The following is a 16,347-nucleotide window of genomic DNA, read 5'->3' on the forward strand; positions in this document are numbered from 1 at the left end:
CAGCCACCCTTGGCTTTCACACCACTTAAAGTCCAATAAACTACAGTGCAGCACATCAAACTTTGTTTTAATGAAAAATGTAATTGAAAAATACAAATTGCAAATTAGCAGCTTCCATTCATGCAATGACAACATATCGACCCCTTAGGGATTACATTTATGAAGTCTCACAATCTGCAGGTGAAACAAGTCTTGACATGTTAATATTTGCTTGATTTGTCATTGACCTTTAGTCAAATTCAGTTTAAAACAGCATGAGGAAGATTTATTGGGCTAGAATTATACATTAACAATTTACCAACATGGTGAAGAATATGGATACTATCACAATGGTTTAAAAAGGAAAATACTAGTAGCTAAATGTAAATAAAATGGTCAGTCATTTGAAGCCATTCACATAACATGGATGTCAATTGTAGATTCTACAATTAAATGTCAACCAATATGTTTTGGTGTAAGTATGCACACTTTGTGTATAATTTAGTACTACTAAAGAGAGTCTGTGTATCCACCTGTTTGTGGGATTGTGTTCGTGTGTGACATTTCTTACAAAGACAATTACACGTTAATGTTTCAAATCTACACTAGAACCAAACAGAGCTACCAGCTGGTTCTCATATTGGGAAATGTTCCTCTTCATGATCTCCTTACAGGAACCCAGCAAACGCTCAAATGCCTGAATGTCTATTACTGCAAAAGAGAGGTGAGGGAGAGAAAGAGGGAGTGTCAAGTCAAATTCTTTAAAAGGCTATTGATCTAGATCCATACTGATCTACTGGGTCTGTATTTATAGTGTCCTTGTGTAAAAGACTAAACTGACCCTAGATCAGCACTCCTGAGACTACTCTGAGGCGCTATGGGCCCGATTCAGACTTCGGAAATGTATTCCTTTCCTATGCACGTCTCAGTAGTTGGTATTCAGATGCATAGCTGCCTAATGCTTTGCAGGCATGGTTCCCTTCACGTGCGCTGAATAGATTTAATTAAACCGCTGGGTTTTCAGTACGTTTAATTCAAATTTTCTCAACAGACTCATTAGAATATATGGAGAGAACAGTTCAGAATGTAAATACACGCATATTTGTCTACTTTTCAGCACCAATTGATACATTTAAAAATACTCTGATCTTGTATATTATTTAAGGTTAGGAAAGTATTTATGAATTATAAAAAATACAAAAATATTTTAGAGAGCCTTTTCACAAAATATATTGGTTTATCAAAAATACAGTGGTTTGATTCAACCTGGAAGTTGCCATATTCAAATTGTTCAATCCATGAAACATTGGAAGGTAAGAAAAATGTACAATAGGGGTTGACCTGAACTTGACCAGTTGCCCTATAAATCTACCCTAATAATCCTCACTTATGGAACTGTGATGACAACGGTCCAGTGGTTGTGAACTGTGCGCCGTCCGCCAAGGCTCCAGGTTCAACTGCCTAAGTATGGTCTGCATTTTACAATGATTCAAATAGGTTACATGTTCCAAATTAATGCAAAGCTTGTAATACGTTAGCCTAATATGATCCACTATTGGTAGCAATCCTCAGGAACAACCACACAAACGTGACAGAGGAAAGAAAGGTAAACTAACGATGTAATGGAATGTTGCAAACGAAGTAACATTAAAGTGACAGTTATAAATGTATGTTGAAAAACTGACCGTGGCTACCGATAGGGGCTAATATTTAAAGGTCATGAACAGTCAAAATCATGTTTTTCATGCAATTGGATGATATTTAGATGAAACCATATGAAAGTATGAAAAATGATTGTTGCTTCTACATGGATAAAGTTTGATCATAAAGTTACTGTTCCCCCATGTCAAAAGGTTGGATTCAGGAGGCGGGATTATTTTAATACACCAATGGTAACATGATATTCTCCGCCTTGTAACCAACATCAGAGAAGGCATGTTTGCGGAGGGGCGGGCGTGGTTTATATAGCTAGATAGCTACTCTACAGTGGCCAAAATTTGGCTGTATGGTATCAGCATATATAATTAAAAATTCATCTATGGCAAAGAAACACTATACAGTTGAAGTCGGAAGTCTACGTACACTTTAGCCAAATACATTTAAACTCAAATCCTGACATTTAATCCTAGTAAAAATACCCTGTCTTAGGTCGGTTAGGATCACCACTTTATTTTAAGAATGTGAAATGTCAGAATAATAGTAGAGTGTATATACACTCTACTGTATATACAAGTGTATATACACTCCGACTGTATATACAACATTTTGTGGATACCCTTTTTAAATTAGTGGATTAGCCCATTTCAGCCACACCCGTTGCTGATAGGTGTATAAAATTGAGCCCACCGCCATGCAATCTCCATAGACAAACATTGGCAGTAGAATGGCCTTACTGAAGAGCTCAGTGACTTTGGTGCCACCTTTCCAACAAGTCAGTTCGTCAAATTTATGCCCTGCCAGAGCTGACCCGGTCAACTGTAAGTGCTATTATTGTGAAGTGGAAACGTCTAGGAGCAACAACGGTTCAGCCGCGAAGTGGTAGGCCACACAAGCTCACAGAGCGGGACCACCGAGTGCTGAAGCGCGTAAAAATCGTCTGTCCTCGGTTGCAACTCACTCCTGAGTTCCAAACTGCCTCTGGAAGCAACGTCAGCTGAACTGTTCGTCGGGAGCGTCATGAAATGGGTTTCCATGGCCGAGCAGCCGCACACAAGCCTAAGATCACCATGCGCAATGCCAAGCGTCGGCTGGAGTGGTGTAAAGCTCGCCGCCATTGGACTCCATAGTGGAAACGCGTTCTCTGGAGTGACGAATCCCGCTTCACCATCTGGCAATGCTCTGGACGAATCTGTGTTCTGCGGATGCCAGGAGAACGCTACCTGCCCAAATGCATAGTGCAAACTGTAGTGTTTGGTGGAGGAGGAATAATGGTCTGGGGCTGTTTTTCTTGATTCGGCCTAGGCCCCTTAGTCCCAGTGAAGGGAAATCTTAACGTTACAGCATACAATGACATTCTAGACGATTCTGTGCTTCCAACTGTCACAACAGTTTGGGAAGACCCTTTCCTGTTTCAGCATGACAATGCCCCCGTGCACAAAGTGAGGTCCATACAGAAATGGTTTGTCGAGATTGGTGTGGAAAAACTTGACTTGAATGGCCTGACCTCAACCCCATCGAACACCTTTGGGATGAATTGGAACACCGACTGTGAGCCAGGCCTAATCGCCCAACATCAGTGCCCGACCTCACTAATGCTCTTGTGGCTGAATGGAAGCAAGTCCCGCAGTAATGTTCCAACAACTAGTGGAAAGCCTTCCCAGAAGAGTAGAGTCTGTTATAGCAGGAAAGGGAGGGACCAACACAACATGGGAGGACCACACAACATGTCATCGCGTGACTCCAAATGTACTTCGATTTGATGGTTATTATATCAATATTTACGCATAAAAGCGTTTCCATTGACATTTCTCTAATAATTAATTTTACCGACACAAAAATCTCTCGCCTTGTCTAGCGTATTTTGTTTTGTTGACATTTAGAACGTTTACCAAATAGAAAAATGTTTCCGTCAGGCAGGTAATTAAATATTTTATCCGTTATTTACTTTACTCACATGAAAAGGTTAGATGGAAACCAGGTTATTGCTTTGTGTATCACCAAATTAGCTTGAGAGGATTATACTGCAACACTGCTCACTGTATCCAAATTTCTTGGCATAGGCGTTTCAAACAGCTGTCAGTCAAGGCGAGCTCATGACAATAAACTCCCTTCCCACTCAGCCTGTCTTTTCAAACTTCCTGGTAGTTTTCGCATTTCCATTACCCCAAAATATTATGGATGATATTTTAGTCACTCAAAATGCTATTTTAAATGGGAATGACTGTTCGGGACGTTTAACACGATACAAATCGTACAAAATACAGTTACAATTAAAATACAATTAAAATATTCTAGAAATCATAAATCAACTCGGTAGGTTTGGCGCTATACTATAATTTGCATATGGCTACAGAAGCCTATAGCTTGGGTCTCCACATTTCATATCTGCAAGTTATAAGGCCAACATTTCATAAACTCTACTGTGGAAAAGGTGATATGTTGATATGCTTCAGTTTGCTGCTATGTGACTGGTTTCACATTTGTCTCCAGTGATCATAAGGTGACATAGATAAAAAAACATTTGTCATTTATATTTACAACCCCCTTATCCAAATGGCTTTCTAATTTACCTAGTTATTATCAATAACTCTTATCAATTTGTAAATTAGAGTGCATGGAGAATGGCAGCAGTTGAAAAAGTACTCAATTGTCATACTTGAGTAAAAGTAAAGATACCTTATATTTTTTATTGACGGATAGCCAGGGACACACAACAAATTGCGTTCCAAACACTTAAAAGACACACCCTATCCCCTCAAATTAAGTGAACACTTCTGATGACGTTTGACCGAGTATACACTTGCAGGGCAAGGGGCGAGGGAGGCAGGAATGATTTTTTTTAAATATATTTTCTTTTGGCGTTTAACAATTTTATTTTTTAGTACAACAGTTAAGTCAACTAGTAACATCTATTAAGAATCCAAAGTGTATTCCTCTTTTGCATTCCATGTGTGGACCCACTTCCAGTAACATCCTAGATGATTCAAAAGTCTGGCAAAGTTACTTCATTGCCCTACAACAGCACTAAGTCATGTGCTTTGAAACAAAACTCCACTTTACAAACGCATAAAATCTGCAGTGGCACAAAGATTAGATTTAGGGTGTGTCTGAAATGGCACCCTATTCCTTATAGTGTACTACTTTTGGGTAGTGTAATAGGATCAGGATGCCATATCAGCCCTAGTTCTTTAAAGAACAAGACTAGCAGATCTCTGAACAGCAAAAGCTGCAATACAACACCTGATGCTGTGAAAAAAGGTGAAACCAATCAATATGTTAACAAACAGTGATCAATAAGTGCTATGAACAGTCAGGTGTGAGATACACGGGGACACTGTTCCAAAGCTGCACTATGGAATAGAGATCATGTCAAGGGCCTATGCACAGCACATGCTTCCTTAAAGGACAACTACGTACACTGCTATTTTTCATTAGGTCAGAAGCTGCAATGACAAAAGCTACATATCCAAAGAAATGGGCTGTGTATGAAACAGTTACTTGAGGTCAAATTCTTGCTTCCTCAGTCCTTTTTTCGTTAATCTCTCAAAGCTTCATTGGTGGTATAAGGACATTACCTTGGATCCTATCCTCCAATGCCATTTGAAAGGAATTGAGGATTTGAAGGCTAGTAACATTTAGACAGCCGTGGAATAGAAGCAACAAGGAGACAAATATCCACATGTAAAACTATAGCAAGTACACTTATAGTAGAGAAGCTAAATTCACAAACTGGGAGAACTTATTTTTCTTCATAAAGTGGGTGGCAGTGAACAGAAATACTGGCCATCAACTAAATATAAATCAATCTTTGGATACGTAAAAAACCCTATAGTATACAATTCCCCTATAGACTGAACTGTTCAGTTTTCTGATGTCTCGGCACCGCCCTCTTTGGTTTCCTTCTTAGCACGCACCTCTTCCAGTTTTTTGTCCTTCTCACTCATGGCTGCCTGAAGGGCCTCCTTGTTTTCTTTGTTAGCCTCCATCTTCTGGTTAAGCTTCTCCTCTGCTATCTTGCTGAAGTTGTTGTTCTCCTCCATGGCTTTCCTTTGCACCTCTTTCTCATGCATCCGCTTGTCAGCGAGGTGTTTCAGAACCTCCGCTTCATGGGACTTCCTCCTCTCCTCTGCAGCCTCTAGTTTCCTCTGAATCTCCTCCAGGGACAGGTCCTTCTTCTTGGGGGGAGAAAGGGGGAACTGTCCCTTGGCGTCTGGAGCTGGAGCTCCTAGGATCACCTCGAACGCCTGGCCAGACGCACGTTTGTCAATCTCCTTAACCAGAATATCTCCGCAGGAAGAGGCCATTTCAGCAGTGGACAGAGTCAATGTACCTTTACAAACAGTGAAACAAATTTCTCCTCAGCAGCCAGACTTTAGCCGCGAATTTTCTGCTCGAGCATGGCCAGTTCGCGCATAAAAAGTCCCAAATGTGGCAGGAATGATTTTTTAATGGTCCATCCTTGGCCGGAATTTCGTCAATCGTTCATCCCGCGATGATTGTGTTTTCAACTTGTGGGTGCTTTATATGCGCTACAGTCAATTATGATTAAATGTCTACTTATATTAAATATATAATTATTAATATATGCCTACTGTATGATAGCTAGCAAATTAATTAGCTAACTAACGTTAGCCTGCCTAGCTGGAACTTCTGAAGGACATTTATTTATTTTTTCTACAATTTCCAAAAGATACCCAAACAAAAATATATTTACTTTTTACGAGACCTGTTTGTGCTGTCATGTGCATTAGTAGCACAATTTATAACTTATTTGCATTCGTTTTTACTTACACTTGTATGTTGACTTCTCCATTGATGTTGTTTTGAAGTTTTCGTTGACTTTTCTTAGCGGATGTACAATCGTCACGAATTGAATTATGGGGATTATACAGTCGCAAAACCGACTAAAAACGAGGGCTGAGGGCCTTACATTGCAAACTTCCCTACCACCCTCCAATATGGCGACGAGGATTCCCCCAAGGGCATAAAATAAGTAGATTGCTCAACTTTATTCATCGTTTCATTGCACATAATCTGACCAATCTGAATCCACGCTTCAAGACTGCTTCGATCACGCGGATTGGAATATGTTCCGCATTGCGTCCAACAACAATATTGACGAATATGCTGATTCGGTGAGCGAGTTCATTAGGAAGTGCATTGACGATGTCGTACCCACAGCAACGATTAAAACATTCCCAAACCAGAAACCGTGGATTGACGGCAGCATTCGCGTGAAACTGAAAGCGCGAACCACTGCTTTTAACCAGGGCAAGGTGACCGGAAGCATGACCGAATACAAACAGTGTAGCTATTCTCTCCGCAAGGCAATCAAACAGGCTAAGTCCCAGTACAGAGACAAAATCGAGTCGCAATTCAACAGCTCAGACACAAGAGGTATGTGGCAGGGTCTACAGTCAATCACGGATTACAAAAAGAAAACCAGCCCCGTCGCGGACCAGGATGTCTTGCTCCCAGACAGGCTAAACAACTTTTTTGCCCGCTTTGAGGACAATACAGTGCCACTGACACGGCCCCCTACCAAAACCTGCGGGCTCTCCTTCACTGCAGCCGAGGTGAGTAAAACATTTAAACGTGTTAACCCTCGCAAGGCTGCAGGCCCAGACGGCATTCCCAGCCGCGTCCTCAGAGCATGCGCAGACCAGCTGGCTGGTGTGTTTACGGACATATTCAATCAATCCTTATCCCAGTCTGCTGTTCCCACATGCTTCAAGAGGGCCACCATTGTTCCTGTTCCCAAGAAAGCTAAGGTAACTGAGCTAAACGACTACCGCCCCGTAGCACTCACTTCCGTCATCATGAAGTGCTTTGAGAGACTAGTCAAGGACCATATCACCTCCACCCTACCGGACACCCTAGACCCACTCCAATTTGCTTACCGACCCAATAGGTCCACAGACGACGCAATCGCAACCACACTGCACACTGCCCTAACCCATCTGGACAAGAGGAATACCCATGTGAGAATGCTGTTCATCGATTACAGCTCAGCATTTAACACCATAGTACCCTCCAAACTCGTCATCAAGCTCGAGACCCTGGGTCTCGACCCCGCCCTGTGCAACTGGGTCCTGGACTTCCTGACGGGCCGCCCCCAGGTGGTGAGGGTAGGTAACAACATCTCCACCCCGCTGATCCTCAACACTGGGGCCCCACAAGGGTGCGTTCTGAGCCCTCTCCTGTACTCCCTGTTCACCCACGACTGCGTGGCCATGCACGCCTCCAACTCAATCATCAAGTTTGCGGATGACACTACAGTGGTAGGCTTGATTACCAACAACGACGAGACGGCCTACAGGGAGGAGGTGAGGGCCCTCGGAGTGTGGTGTCAGGAAAATAACCTCACACTCAACGTCAACAAAACAAAGGAGATGATTGTGGACTTCAGGAAACAGCAGAGGGAGCACCCCCCTATCCACATCGACGGGTCAGTAGTGGAGAAGGTGGAAAGTTTTAAGTTCCTCGGTGTACACATCACGGACAAACTGAATTGGTCCACCCACACAGACAGCGTTGTGAAGAAGGCGCAGCAGCGCCTCTTCAACCTCAGGAGGCTGAAGAAATTCGGCTTGTCACCAAAAGCACTCACAAACTTCTACAGATGCACAATCGAGAGCATCCTGTCGGGCTGTATCACCGCCTGGTACGGCAACTGCTCCGCCCACAACCGTAAGGCTCTCCAGAGGGTAGTGAGGTCTGCAGAACGCATCACCGGGGGCAAACTACCTGCCCTCCAGGACACCTACACCACCCGATGTCACAGGAAGGCCATAAAGATCATCAAGGTCAACAACCACCCAAGCCACTGCCTGTTCACCCCGCTATCATCCAGAAGGCGAGGTCAGTACAGGTGCATCAAAGCAGGGACCGAGAGACTGAAAAACAGCTTCTATCTCAAGGCCATCAGACTGTTAAACAGCCACCACTAACATTTAGCGGCCGCTGCCAACATACTGACTCAACTCCAGCCACTTTAAAAATGGGAATTGATGGAAATTATGTAAAAATGTACCACTAGCCACTTTAAACAATGCCACTTAATATAATGTTTACATACCCTACATTACCCATCTCATATGTATATACTGTACTCTATATCATCTACTGCATCTTGCCATCTTTATGTAATACATGTACCACTAGCCACTTTAAACTATGCCACTTTATGTTTACATACCCTACCCTACAGTACTCATCTCATATGTATATACCGTACTCTATACCATCTACTGCATCTTGCCATGCCGTTCTGTACCACCACTCATTCATATATCTTTATGTACATATTCTTCATCCCTTTACACTTGTGTGTGTGTATAAGGTAGTAGTTGTGGAATTGTTAGGTTAGATTACTTGTTGGTTATTACTGCATTGTCGGAACTAGAAGCACAAGCATTTCGCTACACTCGCATTAACATCTGCTAACCATGTGTATGTGACTAATAAAATTTGATTTGATTTGATTTGATTTGAATTATGAGGGAATTAAATCAAGGTCAGAATACGGCCTATCTGTAGACACACCTCCATCACACCTTCATTTCTTAGATCTCCAGCTATTCTCATGCTTAAATTCGAGGTCAGAATACGCGTAGAGAGAAAGGTGCATAGAAAGGGAATTACGTTTCATTTACGCATGAATACAGTCCATGATCTATTCATTTTTGACTGCTTTAGACAGACAGAGAGCATGACCATGAATATCAATTTTCACGACTGAAGAGTAATGGTTTGTATGTGTGTACATACAACGTACCCAAGCACTTGGTAACTCCCACGGCGTAGACGGATGCTGCACGTGATTTGTTGGTGACCAAAGCCAGCTCTCCAAAGTATTGGCTCCTAGAGCAGCGTGCAATCTCCACCTCTGCATTACCCTGCTGTCCTGCCTTAGTCTAGGTAGGGAGACGTAGACATGATGATGATACTGCTGTACTGATGTAACCGATTCCATAACTCTTAACAATTACAGTTATCAGTTCTTTATCTACCACCCAACCTGATACATTCATTTTACTAGCTGCAAAAGCACGAGCTGCAAAGGCAGGAAAGCCAGCCTTACCACATTCCAAAGAAGCTATACATACAATACATACAGTGCCTTGCAGCAGGTACCCACAGCAAACTCATTATTTATACAGTAGATCTAACACACCTCCTAGGGAAGGCGAAAAACATGTACACCTACTTTGCTTATTATCATGATCTTCACCTCCCCAGACTCCACAATGTAGAAGCAATCTGCCTTATCCCCCTAAGAGTGCAGAAATGCAGTGAAATCGGCAGTGATACAGTACGAAGTAAAGGAGAATTGTTAGCAAATATAAAAAATGTACAGCAAAAGTCGACAATACCTGTGTTATGATGCACTCCCCATCTCTGAACACTCTCATTCCCACGACATCAACAATCTTCATCCTCTCAGAGAGCTGAGAAAGAGCAAGACGAGGACAGACGATGGTGTGATAAAAGTATAAACCCACAAGCCAATGATCTTTAAATGCATTCTTGATCTTCGCATGCATTCTGAGAGGAAAGATTGTTTACAATGGATTCTGTGTGTGCAATGTGATTCATTCGCTTATGGTGTCCTTTGAAACAAACTGCACAGTACACTTTTATTGTGAAGCACTTTAAGATGTTGTGGTCAAATGAAACAGACCTCGAGAGACTTTAGAAGGGGTACACACTCAATGAAGGCTTCGTACATCTTCCTCTTCTTGGCATTGTTTTTCACTATGAGTCTATGAAATGTGGCCCGATCCTAAAACGTACACATACCGGTTACTCATCTCTCACTGAAAAAAAACCCACGTATAAAATAGGATTGTTCGGTCTCCTACTGTGACTCACCAGTCCCCAGAGTGCCCCCTCCTGGATGGCCATGATGGTGGCAGCACGTGGGGTGTTGTACATGAGCGCCAGCTCCCCAAAACTGCCCTTGTTGTCATACTTCCCCACACATTTCCCAACTCCGTCAATCGGCACAATAATATCATACACGCCCCTACAACACACAGAGGTACACAAGACATCAGAGCAATCAGAGGACATCACATTCACATTAGTGGTGGTCAGTGCTGTTTAACATTAGGGAGGACGTATTTATTTTATGAGCATGGCCTTATTTCTATTACAGCATATTGGATGACTGTCATTCATATTCCATTCACACAGCTCAATGTAAAATCGATGGGTTTCGGCTACTACACGATACTCGTATTTGTCATATACCCATCACGAGGTTGCTAAAACCTAGCCTACAAATGAAAGTTTATAACATAGTTGTACAGGTCAAGAGACAAATTGTAGTAATCAAGGTGACAGACAGTGACACATTCAATACCGCCTTGCATACTCTTGCCTGTATTTAGCTGATGATCTGGGGTGTAAGCATTAGTCCAAAATGAGAGTTTCTATTGTACAAATTCAGGTAGGTCCCTCCCCGCTTCGTTCTCTTTGCTTCTGTTTAAGAAACATTTTGCAACAAAATCGACACAATAAATACACCCCTGATCAGCCGCACACTTAGTTAACTATCATAGCAGCCACATACAAACAGCATGATCACTTTGCTCGTTAATTCCTTCGTGCATCTATGGGCTCTCCTATCACCTTTTCCCTACGCTTTTTGATTTCAGTGCACAACACAACAGCTGTCTATAACCAGCCGCAAAAACCTCTCGAAGCCAAACTTTCATACCATAACCACTAACCGCTACACAGCCTACATTGTTGTCACCATATTAACGTTATAGTCGACAAACTAGAGCTACTGCGTTTGTAAACCCACAAGCCAATTAATGCATACAATCACGCAGTACAGTGTACAGCAAGCAGTTTAGCAGTTACACAGGCAGTGGCAATACATTTCTAAAACCGAAAGCTTATCTTGTCTTGAAAGAGTTGCAATGTTGGATAGCCTTAGTCAGCTAGCTAACACAAATAGCGGTCATCTCTGTTTGAGTCAGGTTGTGAGTAGGCTAAATTAGCTGCATTAGCTAAGTAAGTAAAAAGTAAACTAAGAAGAAAAACATTACAACGAAATATAGCTAGCTCTCTCTCTGCTGCTGCTTCTTAATTGTTGAAGAAATTAATTTGTCAAAACTGTTCAACTATTCTCTTTCTCTCTTTGAGTCAACTACTCACCACACTTCATGCACTGCAGTGCTAGCTAGCTGGAGCTTATGCTTTCAGTACTAGATTCATTCTCTGATCCTCTGATTGGATGGAGTCAATGTACCCAGAGGAGGACAGAAAATAGCTTACATGGTGCTACCCTAGAGGGTGCTTTTGAGGCTACTGTAGACCTTCATTGCCAAACAGTGTTTTAATCAGTTATTTGGTGACGTGAATAAAACACACACACACACACCTCTCTATGACATAGAAGTTGTCTCCGTCGTCCCCCTGGTCTATGATGTGCTCCTGTGGTTTGACCAATACCTCAAACATGCCATCCAGCACCTCTGAGAACTGCTCCTGAAAGAGAGAAACAACACTCATACATTAGAAGATGTATGTTGTGTGTGTGTGTGTGTGTGTGTGTGTGTGTGTGTGTGTGTGTGTGTGTGTGTGTGTGTGTGTGTGTGTGTGTGTGTGTGTGTGTGTGTGTGTGTGTGTGTGTGTGTGTGTGTGTGTGTGTGTGTGTGTGTGTGTGTGTGTGTGTGTGTGTGTGTGTGTGTGTGTGTGTGTGTGTGTGTGTGTGTGTGTGTGTGTGTGTGTGTGTGTGTGTGTGTGTGTGTGTGTGTGTGTGTGTGTGTGTGTGTGTGTGTGTGTGTGTGTGTGTGTGTGTGTGTGTGTGTGTGTGTGTGTGTGTGTGTGTGTGTGTGTGTGTGTGTGTGTGTGTGTGTGTGTGTGTGTGTGTGTGTGTGTGTGTGTGTGTGTGTGTGTGTGTGTGTGTGTGTGTGTGTGTGTGTGTGTGTGTGTGTGTGTGTGTGTGTGTGTGTGTGTGTGTGTGTGTGTGTGTGTGTGTGTGTGTGTGTGTGTGTGTGTGTGTGTGTGTGTGTGTGTGTGTGTGTGTGTGTGTGTGTGTGTGTGTGTGTGTGTGTGTGTGTGTGTGTGTGTATGTGCATTCTAAACTGGGACACCCAGCAACAAGCATCACACAAATATACTGAACAAAAACAATTTCAACGATTCTACTGAGTTCCAGTTCATATAAGGAAATCAGTCAATTGAGATGAATTCATTTGGCCTTAATCTATTGATTTCACATGACTGGGCAGGAGCGCAGCCATGGGTAGGCCTGGGAGGGCATAGGCTCACCCACTGGGGAGCAAGGCCCAACAAATCAGAATTAGTTTTTCTCCACAAAAAGGCTTTATTACAGACAGAAATATTCCTCAGTTTCATCAGCTGTCTTGGTGGCTGGTCTCAGACGATCCCGCAGGTGAAGAAGCCGGATGTGGAGGTCCTGGGCTGGTTAAATGTGGTCAGCGGTTGTGAGGCCTGTTGGACGTACTGCCAAATTCTCTAAAACGACGTTAGAAGTGGCTTATGGTAGAGAAATTAACATAAAATTCTCTGGCAACAGCTCTGGTGAACATTCCTGCTGTCAGCATGCCAATTGCATGCTCCCTCAAATCTTGAGATATCTGGAATTGTGTTGTGTGACAAAACTGCACATTTTAGAGTGGCTTTTTATTGTCCCCAGCACCCGGAGCACCAAGTCTAGGTCCAAGAGGCTTCTAAACAGCTTCTACCCCCAAGCCATAAGACTCCTGCACATCTAATCAAATGGCTACCCAGACTATTTGCATTGCCTCCTGCCCCCTCTTCTACGCTGCTGCTACTCTCTGTTATTATCTATGCATAGTCATTTTAATAACTCTACCTACATGTACATATTACCTCAATTACCTCGACACCGGTGCCCCTGCACATTGACTCTGTACTGATACCCCCTGTATATAGACCCACTATTGTTATTTACTGCTGCTCTTTAATTATTTGCTGTTCTTATCTCTTAAAACTGCATTGTTTGTTAGGCGCTTGTAAGTAAGCATTTCACTGTAAGGTCTACACCTGTTGTATTCGGCGCGTGTGACAAATGCAATTTGATTTGAAGGTGCACCTGTGTAATGATCATGCTGTTTAATCAGCTTCTTGATATGCCACACCTGTCAGGTGGATGGATTATTTTAGAAAAGGAGAATTGCTCACTAACAGGGATGTAAACAAATGTGTGCATAGAATTAGAATTTGAGAGAAATAAGCTTTTTTTGTGCGTATGGAAAATGTTTGGGATCTTTTATTTCAGCTCATGAAACATGGGACCAACACTTTACATGTTGCATTTATATCTTTGTTCAGTATAAATCAATACAAACTCCAATGTGTTAGGATGACTATTAAGAGAGTGTTTGTTTCGTTCATAACCGAACACAAGATAAAATAACTCTAACAGGAAGACTAACTGTATTTCCTCTTAACTTAGAAGTAACTCTCAATACCTGAAGACAGAGGCTTGAATACAATACTTTACCTGGTCAAGGGTTTTAAACAGTAATATATCTCGGCAGGCGTCCTGGAGTCTGCGACGCTGCTCATCTGATTTGGGGTGTACCACCCTTGGCTCAAAGTCATCATCCTCATCATCGTCTGGGTTGTAGGCCTCCGCACACACTGTGGGGAAGAAAACACAGTGACACACACCGGGGACAAACAAATACTCCCAAAGGGAATGTTGTGACTGTAACACACAAGTGAGAGACAGAAATAAGATTCTTCATACACTGCATATAATGGATGCAAAACCCAATGATGAGGCTCACCAGATACTCTGCGACTGTATTTATTTGGGGTGGGAGGTGGCACTAGAGAAAGAGAGAGATGTTTCAGTGCTGGAAATGAAGTTGGTTCCACTGAACATCAATATTAGTTGTTCTTATGAATTATTTGACACACTTTAGCTTACACCCAATAATTTTTTACCCCTTTTTCGTGATTTCCAATTGGTAGTTACAGTCTTGTTCCATCGCTGCAACTATCTTACGGACTCGGGAGAGGCGAAGGTCAAGAGCCATGCGTTCTCCGAAACACGACCCTGCCAAGCCACACTGCTTCTTGACACACTGCTCGCTTAACCCGGAAGCCAGCCACACCAATGTGTCAGAGGAAACACCATCCAGCTGGCGACCGAAGTCAGCTTGCAGGCGCCCAGCCCACCACAAGGAGTCACTAGAGTGTGATGAGACAAGGAAATGCCGGCCAAACCCTCCCCTAACCCGGACGACACTGGGCCAATTGTGCGGTGCCTCCTGGGTCTCCCGCGACACAGCCTGGGATCAAACCCAGGTCTGTAGTGAAGCCTCTTGCAGTGCCTTAGACAGCTGCGCCACTCGGGAGGCCGAGCTTACACCCAATTCTGTCTAAATATAGTTACATAGATACATCCAACAGTAAATGAGTAGGGTAGGGGATGGTACTACTACCATGCCAGATACATTCTCCTTTAACCATTTTTGTCAGAGTACAGCAGCTGATTTATCAAAAGTGGTTGAGACATCCTCAAACAAACGTCCATTATCTCATGTTGCTTTAAATAGGCTACTGAATAATGAAATAAATCAGGACAAATAGCTATTCAGTAGCATCATATCATCTGATAACCTCTGGCAATGGAAGAGAAAATCATATGACTACAGGGGCCCTCACGTTACAACGAGAACCCATTCAACTGGCGTGCAGATGACTTAAAAAGGACTTCATAGTATTATCGAATAGAGACTAATATCATGAGATAATGATTCATTATGCATTTGGTGCGCTTATTTATGTAGCCTATTATGTGTGCAAGTGGGAGCGAGTAAAATGTTATAATAATTAAGTAAAAATGTTATAACAGAAATAAAGAACATGGGAAATTATTTAAATATATTTAATAATCAAATCATGAAGATTATTGTAAAATAGAGATGCAAAATGCCACTCACTATAGTCATCAGAGTCCTCATCTTCATCGGATTCAAACGAATTACTATCAAAAGCCACCCCCTTTCGAGCAGAATTGACCGGGCTGTCTTTAGCATGTTTGTCGTGTTTTCGGCTCTCCTGAAGACGCGTGAAATATTGGATTGCCAATTCAACCAAATCTGTCGGTCTGCGCCGTAGTACCTCCACAGTGTATCCTTGCAGCATGTCCTTCAAACCAACAGGTATCTCGATGCTCATCATAGAACTATGGTAGCCTATAATGATCTTTGACAAGTTAAAAATACACACTTGAGTAAAACAATCTGCCTAATCCATAACAATGGGCCTAAAAAAAAGTATCACATAACTATAAATACATTTACTAAAAACTACCAGTGACAGCTATCAAAATACATTTACTAAAAACTACCAATGACAGCTATCAAAACAGATAAATTGTAACCAATTTACCAACCTCCTTGCAATGTAGCCTTTCGAATATTAGTTATGGTCTGACATTATGCATACTTTGCTAAATGCGCACAGCGCGGTTCTGCCCATTTTAATCCACTCCCAGTCCGCGTCTACTGGTTGATTGACGGGTCTACGGGTTTCCGCATTTAGACTAGAAGCAGCGTATCGGAAAGTATTGACCGGGCGTACTAGGCTATGTCACAACTTTTCAGATCAAATGTAATTCATGCCTGTCTAGGCCTATTGTGTATCAGACCTTGACGGAGGTGCTCAGTAAATATATAGTTATACACGTGT

The 16,347-nt window shown here is 42.5% G+C and overlaps 1 protein-coding gene and 1 pseudogene across 2 annotated transcripts; both read right to left on the reverse strand.

The window, feature by feature from the left end:
- Window positions 1-51: 51 nt before the first annotated feature.
- LOC139563870 (cAMP-dependent protein kinase type II-alpha regulatory subunit-like) lies at window positions 52-16,273 on the reverse strand. Of its 2 annotated transcripts, XM_071382863.1 has the most exons (11): window positions 16,052-16,273; window positions 15,597-15,861; window positions 14,436-14,477; window positions 14,147-14,286; window positions 12,035-12,141; window positions 10,513-10,666; window positions 10,322-10,423; window positions 10,014-10,088; window positions 9,848-9,913; window positions 9,416-9,554; window positions 52-690 (listed from the first exon to the last, which is right to left on the reverse strand). In XM_071382863.1, the coding sequence occupies exons 2-11, from the start codon at window positions 15,835-15,837 to the stop codon at window positions 566-568; spliced, it is 1,191 nt and encodes a 396-aa protein (XP_071238964.1). In that variant the 5' UTR covers window positions 15,838-15,861; window positions 16,052-16,273; the 3' UTR covers window positions 52-565. The 2 variants fall into 2 exon arrangements, with proteins under 2 accessions (XP_071238964.1, XP_071238955.1); XM_071382854.1 differs by having other exon boundaries at window positions 15,597-16,273.
- Window positions 4,487-6,053, reverse strand: LOC139563889 (stathmin pseudogene; annotated as a pseudogene).
- Window positions 16,274-16,347: the final 74 nt, after the last annotated feature.

The sequence above is a fragment of the Salvelinus alpinus genome, chromosome 2 (assembly GCF_045679555.1).
Source record: "Salvelinus alpinus chromosome 2, SLU_Salpinus.1, whole genome shotgun sequence".
Taxonomy (NCBI): Eukaryota; Metazoa; Chordata; class Actinopteri; order Salmoniformes; family Salmonidae; genus Salvelinus; species Salvelinus alpinus.